The sequence below is a fragment of the Sceloporus occidentalis genome, unplaced genomic scaffold (genome assembly GCF_023333645.1).
Source record: "Sceloporus occidentalis isolate IW3139 unplaced genomic scaffold, rSceOcc1.0.p SCAF_39, whole genome shotgun sequence".
Classification (NCBI taxonomy): Eukaryota; Metazoa; Chordata; class Lepidosauria; order Squamata; family Phrynosomatidae; genus Sceloporus; species Sceloporus occidentalis.
Window position 1 is genome coordinate 6,288,093 of NW_028317019.1, and position 14,130 is coordinate 6,302,222.

Below are 14,130 nucleotides of genomic sequence, written 5' to 3' on the forward strand. Positions count from 1 at the left end.
TTTTGAGATGATTTTCTTTTAGAGACTGTGAGGCGGTGAATTTATTTGTCTTGTCCCAGGCCTTCAGCCATTCTTCATATGGGATTGGATGTCCTATATCCCGTGCCCATCTTATCATATTTTCTTTTATTGTCTCCTTTTCAAGATCTCTCATTAGTAATATGTTGTAGGTCAGCATTTTCAAATGGTAGACACTTTTTTTTAAAAAGTGGGGGACACGCAAAAAATGTGCTGATTTTTTTTAAAAAATGTTAATATAAATGCATATTTCTGAGGTGTCTATAGACAATTGCCCCCCTTGCCCCTGCGCATGAGAGGCCAAAGGCCCTGGCGGCAATCACGGCAGTACTGGGCTGGGGCCGGTCCCAAGGCCTCGCCCGGCTGCATCCAGCCCGCGGCCCACAGGTTGCCTACCCCTGTTCTACCCTTTTACATCTAGCTCAGGCTATATCTGCACTGCGGAAATATTCCAGTTTGAAACTGTGTTAACTCTCCTGCCTCCATCCTGTGGAATCCTGGGATTTATAGTTTGTTGCGGCACCAGAGATCCAGAGCCACCCCAAGACAAGGCTCTCCAGGGCTCTCTTGGCCCTCGTTTGCTTGAGAATACAGTGGGCCCCTGGTATACCTCCCCCCCCCATGTATACCAAAATCTGCGTATGCTCAAGTCCACGCTCGCCGACATTGGGGACAAGAGTCCCTCTCCTCTCCTCCCCACCCCAACTTTTTCCCTCCTTGCCGCCACGCTCTGGGGAAAGGCCGTGTGGGGCTATTGGCGGCCAAGGGGCCTCCAGCCAACCATCCGGCCCTTCAGTGGATGTGGCAGTGCTTGTGGCAGTGGCAGCGAAGAGGAGGCGGAGGAGCAGCACCAGAGGCCTCCTCTCAACCTCAGCCTCCACGGCCCCACTGCCGCCACCATGGAAGGGCCGGGTGGTGACCCAGAGGCCTCTTGGCCTCCACCCGGCCCTTGCATCATGGCAGCGGTGGAGAGGAGGCCAAGGAAGCCTCTGGCACTGCTCCTCAGCCTCCTTTCCACTGCCAGCACACTGCCAGGGAAAAGACCGGGTGCTGCTCCTGGAGGCCTCTTGTGTAGCTTGTTTCGTGTTTTTGTTTTATAAACTGTTTAATTTGGTTAACTGCTATTAAGAGACATAGCTATGAGAATCTATGATATGGTGTGCACTATAAACCTTTTAATAAATGAACAGGTATTTCAATCCTATATATTCATATTATCAGACATAACTACAGAAAATGCCATCCTTTTGGATGCCAGAAGGTTCCTCTCATTCTTCAGTGCAAGAAGCAACTGCTGCCTTCTAGAAGATAAAGCAAAAAGGCTTCCAAAAGAACTGAAGCCTTGGGCAAGTCGCACTCTCTCAGCCTCAAAGGATGGCCATGGGAAACCCACTCTGAAGGAACCTGCCAAGAAAACCCCTTCAGAGACTCCCATAAGGTCACCATAAGACCTGGAAACAACGGGAAGGCAGACCCCAAGAACAACATTGGGAAATAGGGGCAAGCCTTGCCTTGGGAAAGTGTAATGACTGGGCTCCAGTCAATGGAGGTCTTCTTCAGGCAGTAAAGGGAGGTTTATGCAAACGCAGAATGACATCACTGCTACGGAAGGCTCTCTTGACCAATCAGAGAGCAGGATAAAGGTTCTTCTGGAAGCTTCCGTGAGAAGGAGATATAAGGCCTGAGAGACCAAGAGACAGTTGGGGGAATTGTGTCGGTTGGAGATCGAGAGAGAGAGTTAAAGAGCGGAACTTGGAAGTTAGTCTCAGAATTGGACGCTTAGGTTTATTTATTTCTTTAATAGCTTGTATGAATTGAACATTATATACTTACAAATATTGTACCTGAAAGATTCTTAATATCTTGTAGGACTTATATTTCAGTTATATTTTGATATTTATAATAAATACCTCCTTAGAGTATCTACTACTCGACGCTCCTTTTACACGTGTCTTGGCTCGGTTGATGCTTGGGAAGATCAGTAAAGAAGCAGAAATAAGGTTCCTTAACTGGTCCCAGTGTAGGTTAAGGGAAACCCTTTTATAATTCACTGGATGATTGCAGCGTGATTTAAGGAAGTTAAGGGTCTCCTGGGCTAAGAGCCATAATGTCTAAATGTCTAATTAACAATTTGTAAGCCACTCTGGTAGCCTTTTGGCTGAAGAGAGGGGTATAAAACTATTATTATTATTATTATTACAGGGCCGCGGTTTGGCTGCTTGGACCACCGGAGATCATCACAGTGAGTCAGTTAGAAAAGCCCATCTCACTCCAGAAAATAAAGGTACTTGAGGAGTTTGCACTCTACGTCTTTCTGTAATACTAGCTACAAAATTGATAATAGCATTTGGGACATTTGGTCTTTTAAAAACAAATATGGCAGATTTAAATGCTGCTTTAAAACCTCTTTCCATCTGCCAGCTTTGCTCTGGTTTTGGGGGGAAATGAGAAAGTGTTGGGAGGGAGGGGCTGCCAACAGAATTAGGAGATGCATTGCAGGCTATGGACAGTTTGCAGCCAAGTAAGGTCCAAAACACACGGCAGCAATAGTCCATATGAGAGCGCTTTAACTGCCCTGGCCCAGTGCTAGGGAATCCTGGGAATGGGAGTTTATTGTGGCACTAGAGCTCTCTGACAGAGAAGGCTCAATGTCTAAGAAAACAACGTTTCCCAGAATTCCCTAGCACTGGGCCAGGGCAGTTAAAGCAGTCCCAGATTGGATTATTGTTGCAGTGTGTTTTAGACTTAGGTGACCCTTGGCAAGTCACACTCTCTCAGCCTCAGAGGATGGCAATGGCAACCCCTCTCTGAAGAAACCTGCCAAGGAAACCCCATGATAACGTTGCGTTACAGTTGCCATAAGTTGGAAACGACTTGAAGACACACATGAAGAGGAGAAAAAAGTGCTATTTCTCAGGTTGCACATAGGAATGGGAGGCAGTGTGGTGCAGTGGTTTCAGTGTTGGGTTACAACTCTGGAGGCCAGGGTCCAGTGCCCCACTCCTCCATGAAACCAGCTGGGTCCCTTGCGCAAGAAGTCACACTCTCTCAGCCTCAGGGAAGGCAATGGCAAACCTCCTCTGAACAAATCTTGCCAAGAAAACCCCAGGAGAGGCTCCCCAGAAGTCAGCAATGACTTGGAGCCACACCACAAAAAACGACAAAGCCTCAAGAAAGAAACGGCATGGTTTAGTGGCTGGAGCATTGGACTATGACCCTGGAGACCAGGGTTCGAATGCGCTCTTGGCCACGGAAACCCACTGACTGACCTTAGGCAAGTCACACTCTCTCAGCCTCAGAGAGAGGCACTTGCAAACCACTTCTGGACAAATCTTGCCAAGAAAAGCCTGCGAAGGGCTTCCCTTAGGGTTGCCATAAGTCAGAAACAACAGAGGAACACAACGACAACAAGAGCAGTAACACCACAAACACAAGGCAGCTAGGGAGGGAGAAAGAAAGAAAGACGTGGGAGTTGTAGTCTTTGGTTCAGAGGGATTGGAGGGGGCTTACTGCAGGGCAGGGCCCCCTCCTCTCTCTGGCCATGTGGATGCTGGGAGATCCAGTCCAGGGAATAAACTGTAAATCCCATTGGCAAGAGAAAAGGCTACTACTGCCTTTCAGATCCAGTTTTCCCCAAATCCTTTATGGGGCCGGAAACCCCTTTGTTACGAAGCGAACAACAAATATCTCAGGAAGGCTCTCTATCTCCCAAGGCCCCCTCCCTCCAGGACCTCCTTCCACTTTTCCCTCAGTCTATCTCTCTCTCCCTGAAGACCTGAAACTGACAACTGCCAAGCGCTCAGGCGGAAGCTGCCATTTTGTGTTTCAGCTGCGATTTTGTGTTCTGGCAGCCATTTTACATTCCAGTGGCAGTTTTCTGTTCTGGCGGCCATTTTTGCTGCTTGTGACTGTTGGGAATAATGTTCCGGAACCTTCTCTGAGTCTCAGTTGAACAGAGGCTTCTCTTTCTCTCCTGAGGCTCCAGAGTCAGAAGGAGGCCAGGCTCCTTGGGCCAAAAGGAAGGAAGTGTGTCTCTTTGTGTGTCTTTTGTGTCTCTTTTCTGAGAGGGTTTTCTGACACAGCTCTGCTCCTTCTGGGGAACATGGGTTTTAAAGGGATCGGAAATGGGAAGGATAGTTTTAATACAAGCCTTATTATTATTATTATTCAAAACCTTGGGCTTTGGCTTCTAAGAGGAGGCTAGTCCCCTAAACAAGGCCAAAAGTGGCTCCTTTGGGAGGTTTTAACAGTCTCCCCAGTTTCCTTATTAATAGATTTTCAGGCAAGAAGGAAGGAGACAGACCAGAATAACTCAAATTACCAAGAATGAAACAAACAAACATAGAAACAAACAACAACAAGAAAAATAAGGATTAGAGACTAAAACAAACTACTTATTTTTCTTAAAGGAAAACCATTATTAGGAGGGTAAAAACAAGACTTTGGTGCTTCTACCCTTTTACAATCGATTCAGGCTATATCTGCACTACAGAAATAATCCAGTTTTAAAGTGTGTTAACTCTTCTGGCTCCATCCTATGGAATTCTGAGATCTGAAATTTGTTTTGGCAGGAGAGCTCTCTGGTAGAGAAGGCTAAGGCGGGTTACAGACCGCCAAAAAATACATATAGAATACGTATTAGGGTTAGGAAGGGGCGGTGCTTCCGCACCCCTTAACCCTAGTACGTATTCCATACGTACAATATGGCGATGGCCATTCCACACGGCCGCCGCCATATTGATGTAACGGACGCTGTGCGTCCGCACGTCACGCGGCGCTAATGACGTCGCGAGTGCGACATTGGTGCCTCATGACGTCATTAGAGTGCCACAGAAAGAAGCTCTATTTTGGAGCTTCTTTTTTTCTCCATGTGGTGTGGCTACTGCGGCTCTCTTACGGAGCAAGCGGCGGCAGCGGCAGACCCCCGCAAAGCTGCAGACTGTAACCTGCCTAAGTGTCCCAAAGGTAAAGTCCCACGATTCCATAGCACTGAGCGGTTAAAGCAGTGTCAAAGTGCTTTATTTCTTTAGTACGGATGCAACCTTCTTGGGAAAGGGACTAATGCTGGGTTAAAGCACTGGGGACCTCTGAAGGCTTCAGCAGATCATTTATTTATTTATGATGCACTCATTTCACATCAAACTACAGGGACATAACCAGGGCCCTCTCCAATTCCCGATCCCCTAATCCCCCACCACTCTAAGAAGGCATGGAGTATCTGTTGTTTAGGGGAGCTGCAGTGAATCTATGCTAGGTCCAGGGGGCTTTGTTTGGTGCAGAGGGAGGAAGGGGACATCCACCTCTGCATCGGCCCAAAGATGGCATATGTCACCTGCTTATGTCACCAGCAGGATGCTATTCTCTGTGTCTTTGAGTGCTGCAGGGTTTCTTGCCAAGTCAATCCTAATCCTGGTCCCTTTTCTCAGGAACTTCATCTCGGCCTCCTTATACACGGCTTTGGGGCCTCTCTTGCTGGAAGTGGCCAAGTGCAGGGCCACCAGGACCCCTGCCCTCCTGATGGCCGACACAGAGGACAAGCGGAGGGAGCAGGGCTCCAACAGAAAGAGGCTGCTGAAGTACAACAGCTCTTTGGTGAGTCACTATCTTATTAGCTTCATCTGTGTCAGTGCTGGGCCAATTTATGAAAAGAAGCAAATCACATACTGTCGGAGTTTGGCAGAGACAGTCCTGGTTAATCCTCTGTGACCCCACCTTTTCAGGGGCTTTCCTCCTGCTTTTCTCTTCTCAGTTCACTTCAGTTCCTGAGGGCAATTGAGTTTGCAGCCCATCAACTCAAAAGTGGGGAGAGAAGAGGATAGAAGGAGACAGGATATGGCCCTTCCTAGGAGGCTGAAGCAAAAGCAAACTGCTGTTCCCTTCCTAGATTGTGTGATCTTCCTCATAAACAACTTTGGCCATCTTCACTGCCTTCTGGGTTGCTTATCCACATGTGTCTTGATTTTCCAATCTCTGAAATGTTGGGGGCTATGGGAAAACATCTCTGGATCTAAATATGGGGTGGGCCCAGTGGCCCTCAAGCCCAGAGTGTTCCTCAGAACTGTTATTAAAAATGAAGTTTGCCTCTTAAATGTGGCAAGAAATGTCTAAATGCACCATAATTCTTTAGTGGCAAAATATATTGTATGTGTTGGGATAGTCAGTATCCTAATGCATCTTCAATATCCCAGCCATGGCCTAAATTATATTATGTATTATATTGCAAATGATATTGAAAAGATTCAAGACAAACTGGATCTCAAAGGCAGTAACTATTTTCTCGCTGACAGAATTTAAAGTTTATTTCCTGGACTGAATTCTAAAGCGATCAAATAATATTTGGATGCACCCTGTGCTTTCCTCCCCTTTTGCTTAGTCACTCTCTGGATGAGGGCTATTTTCTGTTGCAGGTGACCTTTGCGGATGTGGCAGTATATTTCACTGAGGACGAATGGAAACTGTTGACGAAGAAGCAGAGACTTATGTACAATTATGTGATGATGGAGAATTATGAGAATGTGGCCTCTGTGGGTAAGGAACTAGAATCCACTAGCATTATAGAATCACAGAGTTGGAATAGACCACAAGGTCCATCCAGTTCAACCCACTTCTGCCATGCAGGAATACGCATTCCAGGCACCATCCAGCCTCTGTTTAAATAATGCCAAAGAAGAGGACTCCACGAAACTGTAAGGGAGTATATTGCACTGTCAAAGAGCTCTTACTGTCCCAAAGTTCCTGCTAATGTTTAGGTGGAACCTCTTTCTCTCTTGCTTGCATCCATCGTGGTGTCTCTTTTTCTCTGTTGCAGCAGAAAGCAAGCTTTCTCCATCCTCAATACGACCCTTTCCAATATTTAAACATGGATATCGTATCCGCTGTTAATTTTCTTTTCTCCAGGGTAAACATACCCAGCTCTCTAAGCTGCTCCTTATAGGACTTGATGGTTTCCAGATCCTTCACCATTTTGGTTGCCCTCCTCTGGGCATGTTCCAACTTGTCAACATCTTTTTTGAATTGTGGGACCCAGAACTGGACACAGGATTATTCCAAGTAAGGCCTGACCAAAGCAGAATAGAGTGGCACTATTACTTCCCTTGATCTAGAAACTATACTCGAATTGATGCAGGCTAGAATCAAATTGGCATTTTTAGCTGCCGCATCACACTGTTGGCCCATATTGAACTTGTGGTCTACTAGGAGTCCTGGATCTCTTTCAAGCGTAGTTTAATTGTGATAGCAACATCCTGTAGAATATTTGAATTTGTAGTTTAGTGAAGCACTATTGCTCTCCACTTTATAAGTGGCCTGTTACAGACAGGCCAAAATAAAGCTGCTTCGAGTCACTTTGGAGGTATGGTATTTCAATGATGCATGCATCCTAAGAGTCCAAACGCCGCACCAAAGGCATGCTCTTAAGACTCATGCATCATTGAAATCCCATACCTCCAAAGTGATTCGAAGCAGCTTTATTTTGGCCTGTCTGTAACATTGTAAACTGCCAATTGTCAGAATCATCTTCTGTGGTTCATTCATAATGGTATTGGTTTTTACAGGGGATTGTTAGTATTTTAAATGCTAGTAGTTTTAAGTAGTTGGTACGGATATTGGGGCCTATAATGGCTTGGGGAAAGGAAGCAGTTGTGGAGGCTCTTAACTGACTGGTTTGTGAGCTTTGGGTGGCAGACATGCCCCAGGAGAGAAAGGCGTATGTGAACGGTGGAAGAAGAAGGAAAGAGGTACTTTGGCAGCCAGGCTGTTTAGGGGCTGAAGGGGGAGGAAAGGGGGGCGTGAGAAGGTAGTTAACGATGGAGGGAAAAGGTTTTGACGCTTCAGAGATGCTTAGACATGTTAATGGATGCTTCTGCCTGAGTTTCTCAATAAATCTTTTGGTGCAAGCAAAGGACTTTTTAATTCCACCCCCAGATATCACACCAGTTCTAGGATTTTGTGCATTTATCCCCGAAATGGTACTCAGCATATCTCTGAGTATGTTTCCTACCTTTTTGGCCTTCTTCCAGCCTTTTCAGGTGCTGGAGAGGCTTTTTGGGGGAAATACCTCCCTTGGCCCTGCAATGGCTCAGAGAAGGCCCAACAGTGTCAAAATGTCCTCCACTTCCCAAAAGAGATGCAATGAGATACTGAGGGGCAAAACATTATTGCTATTTTAAGGCAATACAATGTGCAGTTGTCCCCGAAAGCCCATGGGGGCCAATGTGACCCCCTCAATCCCCAACAGTAGCCCATCCCTCTCTTAGATATGTCTTAAGGCTGTTTTAAGACTGCTACCTGGTGCTTGACCCTCACCAGAATTGGAGTCAAGGTCCCAGCCCCCTTGCTCTGCCTTTCCCAATGAGTTATTTGTATTTTGATTATACTGCCTTTGTCAACAAATGAGCCTCAAAGTGTCCCTTTCATGCATCACATAAATGGGTGTGTGTCTGTGATAGAGAGAAGGAGGGAATGTGAAAAACAGAAAGGCAGGAAAGAGATGGTGAAGGTGAGATGCTGAAGCAGTGCAGATCGGCAAGAAGGAAGGTTGGAGAGCGGAGGGAGAAAGGGAAAGGGATCAGGCTTAGGGCGGAAAAATGAATTGCACAGATATAGGCTGGGGGACACCTGGCTGTATGAAACTACGTGTGAAAAGTATCTAGGAGTCCAAGTAGACCACAAGTTGAACATGAGTCAACAATGCGATGTGGGAGCTAACAAGGCCAATGCAATTTTAGGCTGCATCAGTAGAAGTATAGTGTCTAGAATCAAGGGAAGTAATAGTGCCACATTATTCTGCTTTGGTCAGGCCTCACCTGGAATACTGTGTCAGTTCTGGGAACCACAAGTAAAGAAGGACATTGAGAAACTGAAGTGTGTCAAAGGAGGGCGACTAAAATGGTGCAGGATTTGGAAACCATGCCCTATGAGGAACGATTTAGCTAACTTGGGATGTTTAGCCTGGAGAAGAGAAGGCTAAGGGGTGATATGATAGCCTTGTTTAAATATTTGAAGGAATGTCAAGCTTGTTTTCTGCTGCTCCAGACACTAGAGCACAGAACAATGGATGCAAACTGCAAGAAAAGAGATTCCACCTAAACATTAGGATGAACTTCCTAACAGTAAGGGTGGTTCAACAATGGAACAAACTCTTTCTGAGATTTTGGTGGAGTCTCCTTCCTTAGACGTCTTTAAACAGAGGCTGGATGGCCGTCTGTCGGGGATACTTTGATTCTTGCATGGCAGAATGGGGTTGGACTGGATGGCCCTTGAGGTCTCTTGCAACTCTATGATTTTAGGCCGCTGGGATCCAGGAGGGGAAGGCAGGAGCAAAGCCAGGATTGCCTAGCTCTGTGCGGAGAGGAAAGGACCTCTGGGAAGGGCCAGGAGAGGGGCCTTGGAGATTGGGAGGCAGCCATCAACCTCACAGATCATAATAATAAAAATTATTATTATTACTATTATTTACCTGCCTCTCTTGAAATAGCGAGGCGGTATTACAACCGTAAAATAGCCACAAAACAACAATAGCATCCAGTTTGCACACAGAAAAAAACCAAGTTGCTTAAACTCAATTTGGGACAAATAAAAACATTGTTCAAAATGCACAATTGCATTCAGAAGTGGAATTTTTCATTAAGTTCTTTACAAGAGGTCGGGTGGGTAAGCCTGCCGGAAGAGATCCGTCTTAACTGCTTTCTTGAAAGCATCCAAGGTGGTGATAAGACGGATCTCCTCCAGAAAGTTTTTCCATCACTTGGGGGCCATGACTGTGTACACTCTGTGAGAAATTGTTCTTAGCCTTACCTTTGGGTAATCTAATAGATTCTTCCCAGATGTTCTGAGATTGTGGGGCAGATTTTGTAGGGAGAGGCATTCTCTCAAGTAGCTCAGGCCCAAGCCATGTAGGGCCTTAAAGGTAATAACCAACACTTTGTATTGCGCCCGGAAGCCAATTGGCAGCCAATGTAGAGATTTTAGAACTGGTGTCATATGGTCTGATCTAGATGTTCTGGTGACCGATCTGTCTGCCGCATTTTGAACTAACTGAAGCTTCCGAACTTGGTACAGACGTTAGCCCCATGTAGAGCACTGAATTTAAGAAATGAACTTTAAATCAGGCCCTTGTTTTTATACATATTAAGGGTTCCATTTAGCAATTATGAGCAATGTCTATGAAGAGAGGAAAGGGCAACACAAAAATTAAATTTTTCTATAATGTTTATTTTCCAACCTGAGCTTTCTTAGCTCTGTGGTTGATTCCAGAAGCCCTTTGTCACTCTAAATGCTGGAGTCTGGGGAGGATACTCGCAAGTGCTATGCTTTTAGGGGAATTTCATACTTAGCTCAAAGGAGAGATTGAGGCAACAGTGACCTCGGGATTCATCCGAACTATATCAGGCCTGAAAGCACACAGAACTCCAGAGTCCTCTCCTGGTGCCACACAGCATGAAGCCTCCTCTGCAGTTAGCTTGCATCATGCCATGTGCTCTGACTCAACACTCTATGGCAGTCTCACAGGAAATGATGCCACTTTTCAATTAAAATAGTTTTACATATATTTAATGGAATATTTTTCAATGGCCTGACTATCTCCTTCTACTGATTTCCTAATGGCAGTTCCCCTTCAATCTCTTCTTTGGTAGGTCCTATGAGTAAGGATACAATCATTATATGGATTTGGGGTCATCCAGAACAGGGTAATGCTCAGGGCACTCACACCAACTTTGTTAATTTAATCTCACATAGGGAGGGGTGAATGTGGGGCTAAATCTTGGGGTAAGACTTTCTTCTCTTAACACTGAGATTCAGTCTTGTCTGTCATTGTCCTCCTTTACAGAAGAAGTTGTCAGTCATGAGAGAGTCCACACAAGAAAGAAGTCACATAAATGCCAAAATTGTGGGAAATGTTTTGCCTACAAGTCAGTCCTACTCATGCACCGAAGAGTCCACACAGAAGAGAAGCCATACAAATGCCAGCATTGTGGGAAATGTTTTTCTTCAACGTCACACCTAGTGAGACATCAGGGAGTCCACACAGGAGAGAAGCCATTCAAATGCCAGCATTGTGGGAAATGTTTTGCCTACAAGTCAGTCCTTGTCATGCATCGGAGAGTCCACACAGGAGAGAAGCCTCACAAATGCCAGCATTGTGGGAAATGTTTTTCTCGGCACTCAAACCTACTGACACACCAGAGAATCCACAAGGGAGAGAAGCCATACACATGCCAGCATTGTAGGAAATGTTTTTCTCAGAAGTCACACCTAGTGACACACCAGAGAGTCCACACAGGAGAGAAGCCTCTCAAATGCCAGCATTGTGGGAAATGTTTTTCTGACAAGTCAGTCCACCTGAGACATCAGAGAGTCCACACAGGAGAGAAGCCTCACAAATGCCAGCATTGTGGGAAATGTTTTGCCTACAAGTCAGTCCTTGTCATGCACCGAAGAGTCCACACAGAAGAGAAGCCATACAAATGCCAGCATTGTGGGAAATGTTTTTCTTCAACGTCACACCTAGTGAGACATCAGGGAGTCCACACAGGAGAGAAGCCATTCAAATGCCAGCATTGTGGGAAATGTTTTGCCTACAAGTCAGTCCTTGTCATGCATCGGAGAGTCCACACAGGAGAGAAGCCTCACAAATGCCAGCATTGTGGGAAATGTTTTTCTCGGCACTCAAACCTACTGACACACCAGAGAATCCACAAGGGAGAGAAGCCATACACATGCCAGCATTGTAGGAAATGTTTTTCTCAGAAGTCACACCTAGTGACACACCAGAGAGTCCACACAGGAGAGAAGCCTCTCAAATGCCAGCATTGTGGGAAATGTTTTTCTGACAAGTCAGTCCACCTGAGACATCAGGGAGTCCACACAGGAGAGAAGCCTCACAAATGCCAGCATTGTGGGAAATGTTTTGCCTACAAGTCAGTCCTTGTCATGCACCGAAGAGTCCACACAGAAGAGAAGCCATACAAATGCCAGCATTGTGGGAAATGTTTTTCTTCAAAGTCACACCTAGTGAGACATCAGGGAGTCCACACAGGAGAAAAGCCTCACAAATGCCAGCATTGTAGGAAATGTTTTTCTCAGAAGTCACACTTAGTGACACACCAGAGAGTCCACACAGGAGAGAAGCCATACAAATACCAGCATTGTGGGAAATGTTTTTCTGACAAGTCAGCCCACCTGAGACACCAGAGAGGCCACACAGGAGAGAAGCCACACAAATCCATGAAGTGAATGAACATTATTTTTGTAAAGATGGAATACAAAGATATTTTTTCAATCCAGCGGTGTTTAAAAGCCCTTATGAATTTATTTGTAGAGTTTTTCTATCCATATGTCTGTTTATGTTTTAAAGTTATGTTTTGTTAAGTTTAGGTTTTAATTGCTACTAGTATAGATAATTGTTTTGAGTTACAAATTTGGCTGGGGATTATGGGTCATGGTTTAGATTAGTTAGATGGGGGGCTGGGATTTGTTGCAGCTAGTTAGAAAAGCAATGATAGCATTCGGAATTTGTGGAATGTTGGCTGAAGAAAGTTGGGGACCTGTAGTAACAGAAAGGGAGCTAGTTTCTTCAAATGTCTGGGGCAGGGAGAGATTGTGCGTGTGAGAAGGATGGCAAAGTGGGGCTGGTTAATAGTGGGGGATAGATGGTGAGAATTGTGGGTGGGGTTTGGAAGAGGGTGGAATTTAAGGTTTGGGGTTTTAATATATTCTGGTATTTCTGGCTTAAACGCTGAATTTTTGATATGTGTTTTCAATAAAGTTCTTTGCTGTTTCAACACACTGGTCTCTTTGATGCACAGAAGTTGTGAATTTGCACAAAACTTTGCCTTCTACAGCTCACTATGATGCTTTAAATTACTATTTCACAGATAATATCTCTCAGATAAGAGCCAAATTGGATGTCAGCATTATTGGAGTGGTTGTAAGTAAGGTGTCCATAAGTAAGATCATACTGGATCAACTTGAATCTGAGTACTGAGGATGTGGACAAGCCCCTTGGAAGTGGGAAGAGGAGAACTTGCCCTCTCAACCCTTGCTCTTCATATATCACCTGAGATATATCATAGATGCATCTCTTAGTTAGGGCTATTTTCCATCTTGATTAAAAGAAGCTGTGGTACGGCCGTTTATGGAGAAGCCTTCCCTAGATCCCTTGGACATGAACAATTACAGACCAGTCTCCCATCTCCCATTTCTAAACAATATGATTGAGAGGACAGTTGATCTTCATCTACAAGAGGTCTTGGATGAAGCAGATTATCTGGACCCATTTCAAACAGGCTTCAGGATGGGATACGGAGTCAAAACTGTTATGGTTGCTAATGTGAATCTTGGTATACATGCATATATGTGGTATACAAAACCAAAAGATAATAATACTTTTAACCATCATGTTATAAGAAGATCATTGCTTAAAGTATGGTATAAAATGAGACATCAATTTTGGGTGTCATTGCAAGAAGCCTATTACAATAGAACAAAGGACAAAAATACTCCATGGCTAAGATACGGAGATTTAATAAACAAAACACCAGAAGGAAAATACAATATGAAATCTATGGAAGAACTTAATGAAAAAGGAAACATGAAGGATTGGTTTTTATACAACCAATTAAACAATCGTTTTAAGGCAGACAATAAAGCTCCTGGGTTGACGATGGATAACAACGAAATCGATAAAATTATGATGGACAAAAAAGGTAAACACATATCCAAATATTATAAACTATTAAAAGAAAGAGATCTAGAAGATGAAATTATTAAACACAGCATGATAAGATGGGCAGGTGATATAAATAAAACTATAACTGTAGAGAAATGGGGAAAATCATGGAAAGGAACAAATAAATTCACTCTGTGCCAAAACTATAAAGGAAATGATATCAAAATGTTATTCAAGTGGTATCTAACCCCCCAAAAACCCACCAGATATACAAAGCTGGCAATACTAAGTGCTGGAAATGTGGGGAACCCGAAGGAAGCTTCTTTCATATGAAGTGGACATGCATTAAAGCTAAAGGATTCTGGCAAAAGATTCATGGAAGCATCCAAAACATTCTTGATATAGATACAGTGCATCCTCCCCATACACAGCTTTCTCATATG

General features: G+C 44.6%; 2 protein-coding genes across 2 annotated transcripts in view; both read left to right on the forward strand.

The window, feature by feature from the left end:
* Positions 1-659: 659 nt before the first annotated feature.
* LOC149290483 (uncharacterized) overlaps positions 660-14,130 on the forward strand; it is a 426,035-nt gene continuing 412,564 nt past the window's right edge. The window contains exons 1-2 of the mRNA XM_089489345.1: positions 660-983; positions 6,426-6,546. Of these exons, the coding sequence (XP_089345471.1) occupies positions 660-983; positions 6,426-6,546 (445 nt within the window). The remainder of the gene's footprint in view (positions 984-6,425; positions 6,547-14,130) is intronic.
* On the forward strand, positions 5,421-12,870 carry LOC149290484 (uncharacterized). The gene is made up of 3 exons (XM_089489304.1): positions 5,421-5,610; positions 10,847-11,936; positions 12,861-12,870. Exons 2-3 carry the CDS (start codon positions 10,942-10,944, stop codon positions 12,868-12,870), a joined length of 1,005 nt encoding a protein of 334 aa, XP_089345430.1. The 5' UTR covers positions 5,421-5,610; positions 10,847-10,941.

Bases quoted from the DNA above. Each gene is read 5' to 3' on its own strand.
- LOC149290484 (XM_089489304.1), top strand. From the start codon at position 10,942: ATGCACCGAAGAGTCCACACAGAAGAGAAGCCATACAAATGCCAGCAT.